Source organism: Dryas octopetala, chromosome 6 (genome assembly GCF_963921425.1).
Source record: "Dryas octopetala chromosome 6, drDryOcto1.1, whole genome shotgun sequence".
Taxonomy (NCBI): Eukaryota; Viridiplantae; Streptophyta; class Magnoliopsida; order Rosales; family Rosaceae; genus Dryas; species Dryas octopetala.
In genome coordinates, this window is record NC_141371.1 from 4,664,895 (window position 1) to 4,684,070 (window position 19,176).

The following is a 19,176-nucleotide window of genomic DNA, read 5'->3' on the forward strand; positions in this document are numbered from 1 at the left end:
TCAAATTTGGGCAGGTGTCAAATATCTTGATTTAAACAAAATAGAAATAAACCTCAGAATCTGTAATGTGTCATTGCCCAGATGCTATCTAAACTAAAAAAAATGAACTGGCAAAATTAAGAATAGGAAAGAGAGTTCTTCAACAGGAGGAAAATGCAGAACAGGCTCTGAATTTGGAACCTTTGAGCTCCTGTGAAATTAGAAATAAATCATTTTCCTGTTGGTCTTAACGGAAACGTGCAGCTTATACAACAAAGGAGAGAACAGAATGACAAGATTACAACACATTGCAAACCGCTTGACCAAAAACAACACACGGTAGACATCTAAATTGGACAGACACACATCACAAGCTTACATATCATGTACAAGATTCTTTTTTCCGTGGTTACTTCTGCTCCCGTCTTTGCTGGAGTAGCAGTAGCAGTAGCAGCAGCAGCAGGTCTCTGCTCTACTACATATAAATCGATCCAATCAATAAACAGTTGACATATTTACATGCTATCTTGCTCCTCTACTTTCCCTTCTTTATGAATCCAAATTCTCTCTTTTTCCCCACTTTTTAAATCCCTTTTGAAGGCCATGGAAATCTACAATTGTATGTTTCTAGAGACAAAATCCATAAGATTAACTATGCTGACAATTTCTGGCCTTTCTCATGGTAAAAGAATCAGATAGCAACAACATGATTGCCCCCAGAAGGTAAAGAATAATGGCTCTGTGATCCTCTCACGTTTGTTGTTCATTAACACGCTCCCGTGCTTTAGTATAGAGTTCATGAGTGTCAGCATGATTGGGATCAAGACAGAGGGCTGCTTCACAGTCTCGGACGGTGGAGACAAAGTCCCCCATTGATTCGTGAAATGCTGCTCGAAGATGTAGCAGCTGCAGGTCTGGCTTGAAAGCTATGGCCTTGGATAGCTCTTCTATGGCTTCTGCTTCTTTGTGGTCATCCATTAAAACTGGTGGGCCAAAATTCCCATGTTAGTAGTTCAGTCCACACACTCAATTATACTTATCTTAGAGAAATTTAAGGTTTAAAACTGTGCAACTCTGATAGCGTAATCAAATAACAGACCACACAACCTAGGTTCCACCAGAACATCAAAATGAAAATGTTCAGTTTTTTTTCTTTGCTTCTCTTTTCTTTCTTAAACTATCTACTTCCTTCTTTTATGATAAGTTTGGTCACTTAAGGACTTGAACTGTGTTACCAAATTCATCAGTATGCTGATTTTTATTTGAACCGTCCATGTTCAGTTCAAATCCTACAGCAGAAATATACTAATAAGAATTCATGTTTGAAAACTAAACACAATTTCAGACAACGGGAATAAGTGAAAGCCCAGCTAACCATGGACCACTTAGGCTTGATTAAAACAAGTCAAAATGTTTAGACAGATAAAGAATAGATAAAGGTAAATAAAAGAAAGCAAAAAAAAATGGTCCAAAGGACCGGACATAACACACTCTAAACAGTCCAATTCATAGCAATCGAAACTCCAGCCAACAGAATGGACCACTAGCCAATCTGCTTGAAAGCTGGATATGTGTATTCCGGGTGATCCAACCGAAACATAACCTGTACACTAAGTTAAGGCCTAAGGATTTGGAATCAATAATGACAGGCATCTCCGCATATTTAAATAGAAATAAAATCACCATTGATGCAGTTGGGTGTTCACCTCCAAGCACTAAGAGTTAAGCATAAACAATAACTTCCGATCACTAAACAAACAAGAACCATAGATAACCATAGATACAACATACCTGCTGCCCTGTATCTGTATGGATATGTCCTCAGGGGATCTAATTGTGTTGCCATGCTTAGGTCACTCTTTGCCATGTCACGGTCACAGTATTCTGAACGTTTCTCATAAGCTGATGCATTGTTTCGGGCCTTCTCTATGAGCTTTGTCATTTCATCGTATGCAGCTTTGCGTTGATTTTTAAGATGATATACTCGTGCTAGACCCTGATGTGCTCGTGTATGCTTAATGTTGAGTGCATTTGTGTAGCAGTCAGCAGCAAGATCCAGCTTATCAGAATCTACGTAGACACTTCCTAAATTATTTAGCGCCTGCAGGACAACAGAATTACCAATCTGAATATAATTGAAGTTTAGAATGCCAAGATCAAAAAAATTAATCTAAAGATGACACTAACTTGTCCTTTTCTAAGGCCATCTGAAGGGCATCTAAGTGCTTCCTCTAGAAGCTGGATCACATATGTAGAAGAGTCAGAATCAAGACTTGAGTCTGCTAAAGCATATGCTTTAAGGAAAAATGCTTCAAATGATCTCTGGATAGAAATGGACTCCTCTGCCTTTGCCAATGCTTCTTCACGGTGGCCAGTGTCGTAAAGTATCCATCCTTCATAGACAAGCCGTTCATGCTCAGAACTAGAATGATTTCGAGCCAAGCGCAGACTATGCATAGCAGCCTTTTGAGAATTTAACCTACGAATGTCAGGGACATCAGAGATGATGCTAAAACAGACTAATATAAGAACTAAGGACAACCAAAGAGCAAAAGCAATTGGATTTAGTGGTTTATTATCCTTCTGTATGAAACTTCTTAGGATCATTAGAGGCTTAGAAGTTCTGCTCAACATGCAATATAAGCAGATGGTCACGTACATACATTTTCTATGAACAGAAAGTGACACAATTTCTACGCATGTCAAGAACTTAAGATGTTAGGCTCTGGATCAAACCCTTCACTAAAAAATAATAATGTGGATATCAACAAAGGCTGTTTAATAATATCCACAGACAAATTATAAATGATGAGGTAATTGGAAATAAAAAAAAGAACATCAAATCCATGTGTACAGAATTATTATGAAAAGAAGAAAAGAAAAAGAAAATGCAGTATAACTGAGAATTTAAACTAAACAACTTTCTCCTACTTACCGTAATAGAAGGAGAGACTGTCTAAAGCGTAGAAGGCTCTTCCCAGGGTCATTTGCTAACATATGATGTACAACAGCTAGAGAACCAATATCGTCAACAGAGGACCATCGATCATATAGTTGCATCCAGCAATCAGCCTGACTCATTTGTTGAACATGAGGACTGAGCAGCTCAACCAGATGGTCACCATGCATTTTCCCATGAAACATCATGTAATTTGGGTCCAAAGTCAACAGTGCCCGGACATCTCTGAGAGCTCCTTCAAAATCGTCCGAGGCAATTGAGAACCAAGCCCGCAGTTCAAGGCAATCAGGGGAGACCTTGAAACTAATTATTTTATTGATCTCTGAGATAGCTGCTCCGATCTGGTTGTCCTCCAACAAAGAAACAGCCCTATACTTGTATGGATAAGATAGAGTTGGATCCAATTGAGTAGCAGTGCTCAAATCTATCATCTTTTCCTTTCCAATACAATACAGAGATCGCTCCTGATACATCCACCCAACTGGTGTATAATCAGAAATGAGAGAGTTCAATTGCTTGTACGCCATATACTTATGGCCACACTTGTACTTGGCCCTTGCAACACCGACTAAGGAATATATATGGCCTTCCTCGACTGCTGCTTCAAACCACCATTGAGCATCTTTGTATTCCTGCCTCTCAAGCATCACAACACCCAACTGGTGAAATGCAAGTTGCTTCTGCCACTTTTCAGTGGCACACTCTCCCAGCCTCTCTAGAAGCATCACCGTTGTGTTCGACTTCATGTCTTCCTCAATGGCAATCTGGCTCAAGAAATAATACAAAACAAAAGAAATATGCCCAGCCCTAGCCATTTTTTCCATAGCTTCTGAACCACAAAATATTTTCATGATATTATGATTGTGCAACGAACTCGGGAGCTCTCTCAGAAATACCTGCACACAAGCTGCCACTAGAAGATAAGAAGTCTCCTCCAATCCATAGTCAATCAGCTGCATTGCATCCTCTAGATCACGAACCAGAGACGCCAAATGAGCATCACAAGCTGACTTCAACTCATCACAACAAAACCTGTTTGCAAAGGAAAGTAGGTCCAAAACAATTCGCAAATCAAAAGAATCCAATCTCTGAGTCCTGCTAAATATCTCTACTGCTCTCATTGCCTCTACAGAGTATCCATTCTGTGAGAAATTTATCTTCTCCCGCCGTGACTCTGTGAAGCTACCATACAACATTGCTCTGAAGGGTCTTGATAGGGAGGCCATATTGTATCTCACACACCTAATCTCAGAATCTCCAATACAAAATGACATATCACCATCTTCCTCCGAAGTGGAACATTGCTCATTCCCCATCACCACATCATCATCATCAACTTCTTCCTCACGAGGGATTCGAGAACACATACAAGAATCATAAACCGATTCAGGGTCATACCCAGATACCACACTAGCCTTAGGACACTCCATATTTCTGCCACAACAATCCATTGATGATGACCCAACAAGCTCATCCTCCCTCCTCTCGTACCTTAACCACGCCGCCAGCACCACCTTGGTGAGCACGTCCACGGCGTGCTGCCTCGCCGCCCGGAGGCTCCGCCGGAACAATTTGGGATCAGACAGACCCCGAAAGACGGCACATTGCTCAACATACATCTTGGATTTATCAAACTGAGGGCAATTCTCAATCCTACGGTACACATCAGCGAGAGTTTCGACAAAATCAACGGATTTGAGGCAGGGCTCCACGTGGGGCTCGAGGCGATCGGCCACGGGGAGCCCGAATGGGAGAAGACTCTCAGCTAAAGCGCTGGTGGTGGGGGATTGGAAACTCCTCGATCTGGATCGAACGGAGTTGACCCGGAGATGGTCTTGGATATGGGGAAGAAGCTTGTCTCCTCCACCACCACCGCCATTGGCGGCGGTTCCGGACGGGTTAATGGCAAACACTTGAGTGCCTTTACACCCGTCCATGATCTTCAAGCTACGCATTGTACTAAATATATTATGCTGCATCTCTTCAAGCATACAATGAAATCTCCCTCTAAAATCGAACAAAAAAAAGAAATACAAGAAAAGATAATCTACCTTATGCCCAGCAAACACCACCGTTTGGGCACCCAGAAAAACACAAAATTGAGGGCGGAAACGATGGTGATGCAGGCCAATTGGAGGTGGGGAAATGACAAATTTTCTGGGAGTTTGTTTTTTTTCTTTTTTGGTTTTCTTATTTTGTTGATTTCCTAATTTCTTTTCTCTCCCGAGAAAATGGAGAGAAAGTGGAGATGTTGGTGTTGGGGAAAGAATGAATCGATCACATTGACTTCCAATTCCAACCAGATGTCGAGGTGGAGGTGGCCGTTGCAACGGCCACTCTCTCGTTCTCTTTCTCTATTTTCTCTCCAAAACAAAGTCTATACGTTTTCTGATCCTCGTCTTCCCCATCTAAATATGACCTTCCCTTGCTCTCTTTTATTTTTATTTTTACAATTCTACGTGTATTTTTGTGTGTGTTCTAACTTCTATTATACTCGAATGTCTGGGAGAAGAGAGAGAGAGAGAGAGAGAGAGAGTAATGTATGTTGGGTATGAATGATGATTGGTAGTAGGAGAGAGGAAACGTGAGAAGGAGAGGCGATAAAGTCGCACTGTCTTTGAAGCTTTTGTGTTTCTTTTTTTTTTTTTTTTTTTTTTATTTTTTTTGGGTCGTATTTTCCATTTTCATCTCCAAGACTCCAACTGGAGTGTTTACAAATTACAATGCAAAGGCTATTATTGATTGTGTTGGGTTGGGTTGGGTATTCATTCTCTCCCCCTGTCCACTATCTTTCTTTTCCAATCTACAGACCCGCATCTCCCGGTCCTTTCAATGACAGGAACTGCCGTCTTACCCACGCTTCCACATGGAGCGTGGCCAAGGAACACATCAACACCCTCATTCATGGAACATGGTTAACCACTGTCCACCATCATTCAATATTAAAGGCTGGTAGGTAGACCCGGCAAAACATCCTACGACCCGTTAACACGACCCGGAACGACCCGTAAATTTGCGGGTTTGGGTTGGAGGTTATCGGGTCGTGTCAAAATCGTGTTGACCCGATAACAACCCGTTAAGATAACGGGTCGTGTCAGTGCCAACCCGCGAAACCCGTTAGACCCGTTAAGAATAAGGATATTTAAGTAATTTTACACATTTATCTTTTATGACCTAACCTAAACTTTCTTAACCCAACAATCACTTATCACTTATTAGCAACTCAGCCGCCCCCCTCCCCCTGGCGACTCTCTCTCTCTCTCTCTATTTTTCTCTCACAGACTCTCAATCCCAGAAGGCACTCAAGGTAGAAACCTCAATCAATCAGGCCTCAAGCTCTCAGCCTCTCACTGATCTCTCAATGGAGCTTGGATCGGAGGCTTTGCGCGTGTCGAAGGTCTGGAGGTGACAAACCCACCTCCAATCTAAATTTGGCAGCCCACCTTTCTTTCCCAAGAGAACCCTCAGAACAGCTAAAGAGGGCAACAAGTCAAACAACATTCTCTTTTAGGAATTGGGAAATCTATGTTTTTTTGGTGTGCTTGGTGGGTTGGTTCCCTTTGTGGGTTTTTGAGTATGATTGTGAGAGAGGAAATGGGTAGGACCCGTAGGGGGAAGATTGAGATCAAGAGGATTGAGAATTTGATAATGCTAATAGCAGACAAAGTCACATTCTCAAAAAGACGTGCTGGGTTGCTCAAGAAGGCTCAAGAATTGGCTATTCTTTTCTTTTTTTTGCTGTTATTATCTTCTCTAAAAAAATATTAATATTGGAAATTAGTTTTTTGAGTTTTCTAGTTCTGGTATGTATCTCGATTCTTCTACTTTTTTTTGTTAGAAATTTATGGAATATTGTAAAATATATATGAATTATAATTTTGTTTAAAAAATATTAATTTTCTTAACGGGTAAAACGGGTCGTGTCGGGTTCACCCGTTTATAAACGGGTCGTGTTCGTGTTGGTGTTTTTGTCACCCGTTGCTTAACGGGTCGTGTCGTGTCAACCCGTTAAGCTTAACGGGTCGTGTCGTGTTTGACCCGAACCCGCAAAATACGACCCATTTGCCAGGTCTACTGGTAGGAGTAGGACCCAACGAAATCAACAAATGTTCTCGCAATGCACATTTTGCTATAATTAATTTCAAAACTAAAATATAGTCCAAATTTTTTATCAAATGTTCATGTAAGAGCAACTCCAATTCTCCTTCGTACATTTCTTTAAATTTAAATTTGAGAAAAAATAACTCAAAACTCACCTCCAAGGCTCCAATCATTTCTTAAACTTTTTCCAAATTTAAAATTTCTTTAAAACTTTTTCTAAATCAAGTTAAAACTCACCTTCAAGGAAAAAATATTGAGGGAAGTAGATTTTGGAGGCAATAAATAAATAAATTATATTTTTTGAATAAGATAGACATTTTAAAAAAGATTTGGAAAAAAAATTAACATTTACCGTTGAAGTACTCTTCCCTAAATTTAATTTTTACTTAAATTTATCAAAAAATTTGGAAATATATAAAGAAAGGATTGGCGATGCTCTAAAAACCATATGCAACGTTAGTCATTATGAGTTTAAGGACAAAATGGTTATAAAATTAGAATAGTTGCACTCCTGTATTATAAAAGTAAGGGTTCATCGTTAAATTTAAGACAAAATTTAAATTTCAAATTTGATTATAACAAAACACAAAGTATAAGGACTTGATTGTAAAAATTGAAACTATGAGAACCCAAGTGAATTAAGGGCCAAACTACATGGACCATATTGGTTATTTGCCCCACGAAAATATATGGAATAAAACTTTCTAATCATCTTAGTTGATCGTTGGTATCATATATCTAATATAAGTGAGATCTACGTTTTATATGATCGGGTCATTCCTCTATTAGATAAATGAGAAATGATATAAAAGATTGTCCAAATAACAATACAAAAGTATATATATACATATATTTATTCAATATTTGTACCTTAGGTAATTAAGTTTCGTACCTAAGATTCGTCTTTTGGTACTCAATATTTGTATGTTTGTTGTTCATACATTTATACTTTTGGTATTCATTATTCCTACCTTTATTGTTCAAAATTTGTACATTTCATATTGAATATTCGTTTTATTTCTTTTTTTGCGAAGGAATGTACTTTATTTAGTAATTATCAAATGAATGTTACCTCACACCTAAAAGCCGATAATGTGATGGATAAATGTCCTTAATCAATGTTTTACTTTAGAGCTACTTTTTCATTTTTTTGTTCTAAACTTGAGAGCAAGTTTAATCGACGTATGTTGAATTTTTGAAAAATAAAAATAAAAATCGAGGTATGTTGAATGCCAATGCACGCTCCTTATGAGAGTGGGATTTGACCATTGGAGGAATCCTTCGACAGATAATGAACTGATCCACTGCGACACTTATACACGTGCGAGTATGCATGTACGTGATGGCATCCTTATGTGGGCCAATCTAAAAAGGCCCCCCCACATAAGGTCCAGCAAGGTTGAAAATCCCACTTTCCCAATTAATTTCTGGGCCCAGACAACGGGCCCAAATTGACAACATTACTTACTTTTGTGCCTGGGTCCATCCCCAATTCCTGATACAACGTTATACCCACATTTTAATTTTTAAAAAATGAGGTACGTATCATAAAATCATTAAACTAATAGGTCATGAGTAATACAAGGACATAAATATTTTTTGTTTTATCAGAAAAATAACATCAATCTCTTAATTCTCTATAAATAATGTATTCATTTGTATAATGAAGTCATACTTTAGAATAAGGCAGAGCATATCTGGCCCTAGATATTCTTTCTATCATAATTCTTTGTTGTCATTATCTGTAAAACATCAATTATGAGTTATTATAAGTCGAGGCCATGCGAATAATCATACAAATATAAATAATATATTTTCCTAACTCTTTTTTTCCTTTTTGATAAGATACATCTGCCTATTTTGGTTAATGACAAAGGCCTCTCAGATATAGATTTTCAACTTTCAAATGGGAAAAGTAGAAGCCCATTGGATCTTTAATGGGCTTTTACCATTGTTAGACTATGATGGGCCTACCAATGTAGGTTAGGTTGATAGTAAACCAAACTCTTTTTAAGCAGTCTCGTTCATCGATCCGAAAAAAACTAGCAAAAGAAACTTTGAGGGAGTTGCGCTATACATAATACTCAGTCATTTGGTCCTACAAATGGAGGTTCGACCCAAAGGCCCACTGTAGAGCCCAAATAACACAAAAATACGGCCTGAACTTACCTATTTTAAGAGAAATATTTTTATACCAATAACTAATTGATGGAGAAAAAAAGGCTTAAACGAAAGCTTTATAAGTTGCTATCTTGCTATAAACATTCAAACATTTCATCACAACACCCAGAATCTAAATTAAAAGAGGCCGATTATGGCCTCTTCAACTGGATAATTTTTTCATTTAATAAATTAAAAAATAGAGGGTGAAATTGAAAATTGTGCATCCATTAAATTATCAGTTAAATTTTTGGTCTATATAGCAAGTGGCTGTAACTTTTGTACATAACACTTCCAAGAACATATGATTTCAAATTGGCCTATTAGGTAAAAAGTATACAATTGTCTGGGAGGCAGCAATGTTCTTGCAGACACATAAATAATATATGAATCTTACTCGGGACACATATTACAGGTCCCACGTGAATGTAAGAGAAGGAATAAGTATAGCCCACAGCCTACTGAATTATTTCTCCATTATTAAGACCAAACATTCTATTCAATTTGTCTTGTGGATAGACACAACAATAAAAAATCAATTTTCTTATGTACCCTATTCATTTAAATATAAGTTTAATTATCTTTATTTCTCAATTACTGGTCATGAATTAGATGCTTTAACTTCGACACTTGAGTCAGTTAATTTTACTGCTCATTTCAAAAAGCACCACAACGATTTCTACGCAAGTCTAAGCATATTTTATTTTGCTAGGATTTGGGTGTACCTAGCTATCATATTCAGGTAGGAAAGAACAAATGTAGGCATTAGGTGGACCAACATCTAAAATCTAAAAATACAAAATGGGTCAAAAACCACTTGCATGCATCGCAAAGAATTAGGTGCCAACATTGACTATGAAGAATAATGACAATGGGTTGAGAGTTGTTTGGGACGAAAACTTATGGGAATGCAAGACATGCATAGTAGCTAGCTAGTCATGACTAGTCAATCTCTAGCTAAAGTGAATCTATGCATATAATGTAATATATAATTCTGACATTTGGAGTATTATATATCTGCATATGGTTCTTAATTTGTATTACTCAGCTAGAGGCAATATTTTTATAAGGAGGGAAAAGGAGAAGTTCAAACTTAACTAATGTCGCTAGCAAGAATCCATGGATATCTTTCTTCACACTCTTAGCCCTCGTCCAAAATACTCTAATAGTAGTACAACTGTACAAGTTACTAAAAATTTAATATTACTTTATCAAAGAACGTATATTGCTAGTATACCACGCATACATCCGGTTTAATTAAGCTAACATTAATTAGTATAACTAATATCCGGTTTAATTAAGCTAACATTAGTATAATTAATGTCATGTTTCAGTTGTTCTACATAGAAAAATTATTAGATCTTAGCATAACCTATAAGCTCATTTTGAGTACCATTTCCTTAAGCCACTCTTGTAAGGACAAGTACTACTTAATGATGAGTCTCATAGCATTTGAGTAATTGAGAGCAAGTTATCACTTGGCAAGTGCGTGAAAGCTAGTCATGAAATTGAGGCCGGAATCAGCGCAAGTTTCACTTGGTATATATGTGTACGTGAAAACTACCTCAAAAGAGTAAAAGCGCATTCTTGGTATATATTTCATTTGTTTTTCCAAAATCGATTGGTTTGAAAGTGATCAATTTTACTATTCCCTTCCAAACCAATCGATTTTGTAAGAACTAAGTTCTACTCATATTGAGCCGCGGCTAAAAAGGTTCTGTACTTGAGTTCCGACTTCCAGCCATTGCTTAGGGTTAAAGCATGCCAAAATGAATCATAATTAAATGGTCTTCTTAGTTGTTTGTCGAATTACACGGCATCCTTTTTTGAAGGGGCATCATACAGTGACTCAGTGTCTTCCAAGAGGGTTGGTGTCTGTGCACTTACCTTCAATTATTCGCCATTGAAATATAATTAATGATTTTTTTTTCTTATTCAAATTTAATACAGGAAAATATCAACGTAGCCTGTAATGTTTCTATAAATCCAAGAATTTGTCAAAGTGTATAATAGAAGGTCATGATCTTAGAATTAATTAAGAGATGGTAAAAAGCTTAATTAATTAAGCTTCAATTATTCCATGCATGTGTTCAATATTTGACCGGATCGATCACTCTCACTGCAGGTCGACTCAATACTATTAATATATATTGGTAATTAGAATTTCAGTAGGTATGGTCAAATGCGTATTGATGCGGACAGCTTAAATTTTGAGTTCATACAATGACAATGTCATATATGTGTAGACAATTATTGAAGAATAGAAATCTTATAGTTTATTAAGTAGTTATTGATCATATTATCTTCAAGAGAGTAAAGAAGTTCTAAATTCATATCTTCTTCACTCAGATGAAAAAATATCTTTATATATGGTTTTATCTAATTTGTTAATTAGTTTTTGAATTTTCATATATATAGTTGGAAGGGATTAATTTGTAAAGAGTCGCGATAAGACTGAGATGGAGAGGACAAACAAGGGATAGGTATGCGTTGGTTCCATAAGATGCATCAAGAGGAGATAATATGCTTGTACCTTTGACGGGAATAAAATATATCGTATTTAATTAATATATCACATATATTTTTCTCACATGCTCTGCCAACCATGCATACGTACTGAGATGTGAATAGACTCATATAATAACACCACCAATCTTTACACAATTTAAATATATTAAAATCTGAATTAAGTTATATTCTATATACTATTGACGTAATATTCTGCTGTCATATTTATCAATTCTTTATATGATCATTCAGTGGTACACAGAAGAATTGTGTACATAAAATCATCCAAAGAATCTTATTCTAATTATATATGTATATATAACTTATAGCAAAGAAATTCAGGACGCATGACCCCCCTTACAGTATATTACTATATGTACTAAGAGGGTAAGTTTTGTGGAATATGCTTTTCGATCTTGCTAACCTATATAGTGGGAGAAGTCTATATGACCTCTCCTATATATATATAGAGGGCCCTTCCAATAAGGGATCCCTCATTTAGTGTTAAATGAGGGATCACCTTGTGGGGCCCACACAAGTCGTTTTGTGTTAATTTGAACCGTCCATTTTTTACATCTCCATTGATAGATCATCCTTGCAAAAAATCAACCAAATCGGAAATCGTTTACCCGTTTGATTAAGCGGTCAAAGTTTAGGTGTTTATAGAGGAATTTGTTGTTCGTCCATTTGTTTTAAACTTTGACCGTTTAAATGAACGATTAAACGATTTCCGATTTAACTGATTTTTTGCAGGGATGTAATAACCATATAGTAACATTATGCGTAGTTTTCTCTTATCAAACATTTGTCCCACACATGTTGTTAATTAATTGTCAATTATAAACCCAATTAACAAGAGTACTTAATTTTACATTACATAATCTATGGAAGTAGATTATTAGAAAACCAATAGTGCTAGAATGAGAGCAGTTTTGCTCACCTCCTTTAACTCAGGTGTATGCTCACCTCTCATCTAAAATACTGCCACGTGTTTAAAAAACTAATCATGAGTTAATCCATCGTATTTAATTATTTATGATGTTATAATGATGAGAGAGAAAAATAATTTGACAACTCTTTGCTTATTTTATCCTTATCTTTTATTACTCAACTTTTTTTTATCACCCGTTAATTTCTCTTTTCTCTTTTATTTAATTATTTCTAATAATTTTTACTTTTTTTGTTTTTTTGCTCTTCTCCAGTACGCCTCTAGTACTCAAAAAATCACATCCATTTTTTTGGGTCTTCTCTTGTATACACATTTATCTATTTTTTTAATTAATTAAAAAATAAAATATTCTAACAACACATTTGCAATTCGAACAAAAAACTCATTTGCAAAGTTTAATCTAAAATGTTGGCCAAACAAAAATCTAAAACAACTCATTTACATACATAGAAAATCCAATAAAAAAGTTACATAAGTTAAAAAAAAAAAAAAAAATTATGTCGTTGCAACTATTCTTCTCTCTTCAAATGCTTCAACACCTTGGATTGACCTAAGAATTTGTTTGATCTGAAAAGGTCATGTATGAGACAAGAAAGAAGAATTCTTAGGCAAAAAAAAAAAAAAGTGTTGTTGGATTATTTTTTTTAATTAATTAAAATAGATAAAAGGTGTATACATGAGAAATCGACCCAAAAAAATTGAATGTGGTTTTTTGGGTACTGGAGGCTTGCTAGAAAAGAGCAAAAAAAAAAAGCAAAAATTATTAAATGCATGTGGTTTTTTAGATACTAGAGGCGTACTGGAGAAGAGCAAAAAAACAAAAGAAGCAAAAATTATTAGAAATAATTAAATAAAAGAGAAAATAAAAATTAATAGGTAATTAATAAAAAAGTGAAAAAAGTTGAGTAATAAAAGATAAGGATAAAAGTAGAAAAGAGTTGTCAAATTATTTTTCTCTCTCATCATTATAATATCACAAATAATTAAATACAATAGATTAATTCATGGTTAATTTTTTAAACACATGTCAGCATTTTAGATGGGAGGTGAGCATACACCTGAGTTAAAGGAGGTGAGCAAAACTGCTCTCGTGCTAGAATTACTATTAATTAACTTGAATATTCGTGTACTATGGTGTATGTATCAATATCTCATATTATATATATACATGAATGTATGATTATTTTATTAATTTTTATTTAATTTGATGAATAACATTGAGAAAATTGTCATCGATATATATATTCATTTCTTAATTATGGTAGGTGTGGGCCGTGTGGCTAGCTGTTTGAGCCTTAGGCCCCCAATGGGGGACCAATTTAAAAAGAAAATGAATTTACAAGTTTGTCACTTAATACATTGAGTGGCCGGTATAGGGGAATGAAGAGCAAGACCTTCATGAAAAGACCGGTCTATATATCTCTACTTTAGTAATCAAAGGTCCAACAATTTCTCATCATGATATTGTTATCAATTCATAAGTTTTGCGTAGTCTACATGTAAATGCACCATTGCGTTTTAATAATACAGATGAAAATATCCACCCACCAATAAGTATCGGAGCAGGTGTGAAACTTCTTTGAAACTTGAAAATATATGCCATCTACGATCCATCTATATATTTTAAAAGCCGGCTTGCATGGGAATCATGTGCTGCAGTGCAGGACATGCTTGATGAGCTTGACACATATCATAAATATATGTATGCATATGCAGATTATATGCATGCATGCAATGATATATGCAGTACTAGTGTGAATAAAATATTTTGAGGGGCAGAGAGAGCCCTATAAAAAGACAGACATACTCATTCTCAAATAATGGGTTAGATCCGCATTAATAGGCTCACGTATTCTCATGCAACCTAAACTATGCCATAAAACATTGTATGAATGCGAAGAAAAAGGGACAGAGGTACTGTTGGGCGTTGACCTCACAGGCTAAGTGTTGGAGTGAATCTTTTCGTATTCAATAATCAATGGGGCTTTGTTTCTGTCCTTCTCTGCTGGTGTACATCTTTGTCCTCTCTAGCTATATATACAGCCTGCTCAATTTAAAGAATTTTTCTTTGTTATCTTGTTAACTTAATTGGTTCACATATATATTGGTTCTGCTCCTTAAGTCCTTGAGGTGTTGGACGTAGTTAAATGAATATTAATTGAAGGTTGAAGGGTGTATAGCTCAAGTTTAATTAATTAGGAGGATATATACTTTTTCAACAGAATTCTACACATAATTGTTTAGACTATGTGTATAACATTATTGATTAATTATGTGGCAGGTGATATATATATAATATTTTAGAATATAATACGGTGCTAACCATCATTTTGGGCTCACTACACAATATAATTTCATGATCTAAACCATTCATATTTTAAATTTATAATTAAAGATCAACCTTACAAAAAATCAACTAAATCAGAAATTATTTAGCCATCAATATCTCATTTGTTAAAAAGTAATACTACCATATAAATTTTGACCTAAAATTTTAAAATTTGTTTGAAGTTTTTAACACCTCTAGCCTTACGTACATATAACACTATGCCACTATGATCTTTTTTTTTTTTTTTTTCCTTTATGTTCGATAATGTTAGCTGTACGCTTGCCTAGTCAGCAGCCACTCTAGTCAGCTTCCAAGCTTGCCCAGTCAGCAGCCAATCTAGTCAGCTTCTAGAAGTTAGTCTGTTACATTAGCTGGCAAGATTAGTTACGAATCTGTTAGAAGTCAGTTTAGCTATATAAGCTCTCATACTGTATCATTGTGTGCGTGTGAAAACAATGAGAATTCTCCAGTTTATTTTTTCATTTTCCTGCATATTTTCTTAGCTACCAATCACGATTTTTACTTGCTCAATCATGGTATCAGAGCCTCTGATCCGTGTTCGTTGCTGCGATTGCTCTGTTTTTCTCTTCGGTGCGATCTTGATCTTGGTCTTGATCTGGTGTGCTCTCGATCTCTGAATTGTAAGCTTTCTCTTCTTGTTCTTGTCGGTTTTTTTGGTTTCTTTTGCGAAGTTTAGACAACGGTGAATTCTTGAAAGATTTTGGTGTTGTTGATTTGCTGAAGTATTGGAAAGAATGAAATGTTCGAAATCTTGAAGTGTTGGACAGATTGAAGTGTTGTGCTAAAGATTGAAGTTGCAGTTCTGTGTTGAATTGATCATTGCTTGTGAATTTTAATCTTGAAGTGTTAAAGAATGAAATGTTGGAAATCTTGAAGTGTTGGACAGATTGAAGTGTTGTGCTAAAGATTGAAGTTGAAATTCAGTTGAAGATTGAAGTGAATTTTAATCGTTGCTATTTGTTGTTGAAGATTGTGAAGTTGAACTCAGTTGTTCTTTGTGCTTGATATTCAGTTGATCTAGCTCGATTTTTGTGTATTCCTTTTTGTGATCACCATGACTCCCATATCTCTTCTTCCTCAAATTTGCACTTTAGTTCCTGTACGCTTGGATGACTCAAACTACATGGTTTGGAAGTATCAAATAGAGACTATGCTTCAAGGTCATGGTCTTATGGGTTATATTAATGGTCGAATTCCCTGTCCTCCCAAATATGCCTTTGCTGATGAGAATGGTGCTAATGCTGCTCTCACTCAAGCTTTCTTGGACTGGTAGCAAAATGATAAGGCCCTGATTACTCTTCTTCTTGCTACTCTATCAAGTGAAGCTTTGCCTTGTGTTATTGGTTGTGAAACCTCTCAAGAAGTTTGGGAGAATCTGAGAGATAATTTTGCTAGTCTTACTCGCACTCATGTGCATCAGTTGAAGACTAATCTTCACAATATTAAGAAGGGTAATGATTCTTGTGCTCAGTACCTGAATAAGATCAAGTTGGCACGAGATGCTCTTGCTTCTGTTGGGATCTTTTATTCTGATGAGGATATTATAATCACTGCTCTTAAGGGTCTTCCTTCTGAATTCACAATGATGAAGTCTATTCACAGGTATCAGAACATTAATTGTACTATGAAGGAATTTCGCATCAATCTTCTTGCTGAGGAAGCTTCCATTTCTGAGAACTCACAAGATGTGGGTTTTACTCCTTTGTCTGCAATGTTAGCCAAGCAAGAGTCTTCTCAACCATCTTCTGGTCAGCCTGATGTTCCTTCGTCTCAGCATCAATCCTCTGTTGTTCCTCCTTATCAACCTCCTTTTATGAGGGGTGGAGGAAGGGGTTCATGGCAGAATAATACCTATCAAGGTCGCGGGACCTCTTTTGGAAATAACTATGGCAGAGGTTTTGGTAACAATGGCAATGGAAACTATGGCAACTATGGCAGAGGTTATGGTCCTAATCATAGATATAATTCTAGTTTCAATGGTTTTCATGGTCAAGGCAATGGTAATTTTGGAAGCAATGGTAACTTTGGCCATAGACAACATGGTAACTTTGGAGGCAATGGTGGTTCTTTCACCAGCACTGGTGGTACAAATGGTCAAGGCAATTTTGGATATAGACAAAATAGTAACTTTGGTGGCTATGGTGGGAATGTTGCTTCTGGTTCAGCTTCTCAATGTCAAATTTGTGCAAAGCATGGTCATTCTGCTGCAGATTGTTTTCAACGACTCAATATCAGTCCTTTATCCAAGCATATTGAGCAATGTCAAATCTGTTTCAAGAAGGGGCACACTGCTCTTGATTGCTTTCACAGAACCAACTTTGCTTACCAAGGCAAAGGTCCTACTTCCAATCTCACTGCTATGAATGCCTCTCTTCAGCCTGATGCACCTATTCAAGATTTTTGGTTAACTGATACAGGAGCTACACATCACATGACAGCTGATCTTTCTTCTATTTCAGCTCCTCAACCATATTCTACCTCAGATACTATTACTGTTGGCAATGGCGAAGGCTTACACATATCTCATTCTGGTTCTTCTTTTATTCCTACTTCATCAAAACCTTTGCATTTATCCCAAGTTTTTCATGTTCCAAAGATTTCTGCTAACTTGCTATTTGTCCATAAGCTTTGTCTTGATAATAACTGTTCTTTTCTTTGTGATGCTCACTCTTTTTGTATCCAGGACAAGCTGACAGGAGCAATACTATTCAAAGGTCTGAGTAATCATGGCTTGTATCCCATTCCCAAGACAGTATCTTTTCCTTCCTCTGTTCATTCTTCTACTTTTCAGCAAGTTTCTCCTTCTACAGCCTATCTTGAACACTCAGTCAAGTCTTCTCTTTGGCATAGACGATTTGGTCATCCTGCAAATGAGATAGTTTCTCAAATGTTGTCCAAATCTCAGATATCTTGTACTTTAGATTTACACATGAGTCTTTGTGAGTCTTGTTTAGCTGCTAAAATGTCAAAGCTTCCTTTTCAGCTTTCTTCAAATAAATCTGTAATACCTTTTTCAGTCATTCATAGTGATGTTTGGGGTCCAGCTCCTGTTGTATCTTTGGATGGATTCAAATACTATGTTTCTTTCATTGATGAGTGTACACGGTTCCTTTGGCTATTTCCAATGAAAAATAAGTCTGATGTCTCTTCTCTTTTCATTAAGCTTCATGCCTTTTTGTCTAATCAATTTTCTGCTAAAATTCATACTTTGCAATCTGATGGAGGGGGTGAATATCAAAACAAAATTCTTCATTCTTATCTTGCTTCTCATGGTATATCTCATCAAGTTTCTTGTCCCTACACACCTCAGCAAAATGGCTTAGCTGAAAGGAAGAACAAGCATATTGTTGAAACTGCTATAGCCTTGCTTAAAGATGCCTCTTTGCCTTCTATTTTTTGGTCTTATGCTTGTAGTACTGCTGCATATTTGATTAACAGAATGCCTACTCCAATCTTGAATCATCAGTCCCCATTTGAGTCAGTTCATGGTACCCTTCCTGCTCTTCATCATTTAAAAATATTTGGTTGTGCATGTTATCCTCTTCTGAGACCATATAATCAATCTAAATTTCAATCTCGCACCACTCAATGTATCTTTTTGGGCTATGTTGCAGGTTATAAGGGTTATCTATGTTTTAATCCTGCTTCTTCCAAATTTTATATTTCTAGGCATGTTGTTTTTGATGAATCTGTTTTTCCTTATAAATTTTTGTCTTCCTCTTCTATTGATCCTACCTTGCCATCTTCTTATTCTGCGTCTCCTGTTGTGCTTAATTTTTCCATTCCTTCTTCTGTTCATCCTCCCACTACACAACCTGCTTCTCCAGTTGTTTCCTCTTCAAGTCATGGTACTCAGTCTCCTATTGCTCCTGCTCAAGCTTCTTCAGGTACTTCTTCTTCTCACTCTTCCTCTCATTCTAGTGACCTTAATCTTTCTCGTGAGCTTATTATTTCTAGTGAGCCTCCTATTTCTCATTCTAGTGAGCCTAATGTTTCTTCTGCATCGATTTCACCACCTGCCATTCAACTTGATATTCCAATATCCTTTTCTCCACCTCCTCTCTCTAATCTTCATCCTATGCAGACTCGGTCCAGGTCAGGTATTTTTAAGCCTAAAACTTATCTTGCTCACTCTCCTGTTGATTTAACACTTGTTGAACCAAAGACTTA

The 19,176-nt window shown here is 36.3% G+C and overlaps 1 protein-coding gene across 1 annotated transcript; it reads right to left on the reverse strand.

The window, feature by feature from the left end:
* Positions 1-89: 89 nt before the first annotated feature.
* On the reverse strand, positions 90-5,651 carry ETO1 (tetratricopeptide repeat (TPR)-containing protein). Its single transcript, XM_086247512.1, has 4 exons — positions 2,915-5,651; positions 2,167-2,458; positions 1,771-2,080; positions 90-962 (listed from the first exon to the last, which is right to left on the reverse strand). Exons 1-4 carry the CDS (start codon positions 4,927-4,929, stop codon positions 730-732), a joined length of 2,850 nt encoding a protein of 949 aa, XP_086103638.1. The 5' UTR covers positions 4,930-5,651; the 3' UTR covers positions 90-729.
* Positions 5,652-19,176: the final 13,525 nt, after the last annotated feature.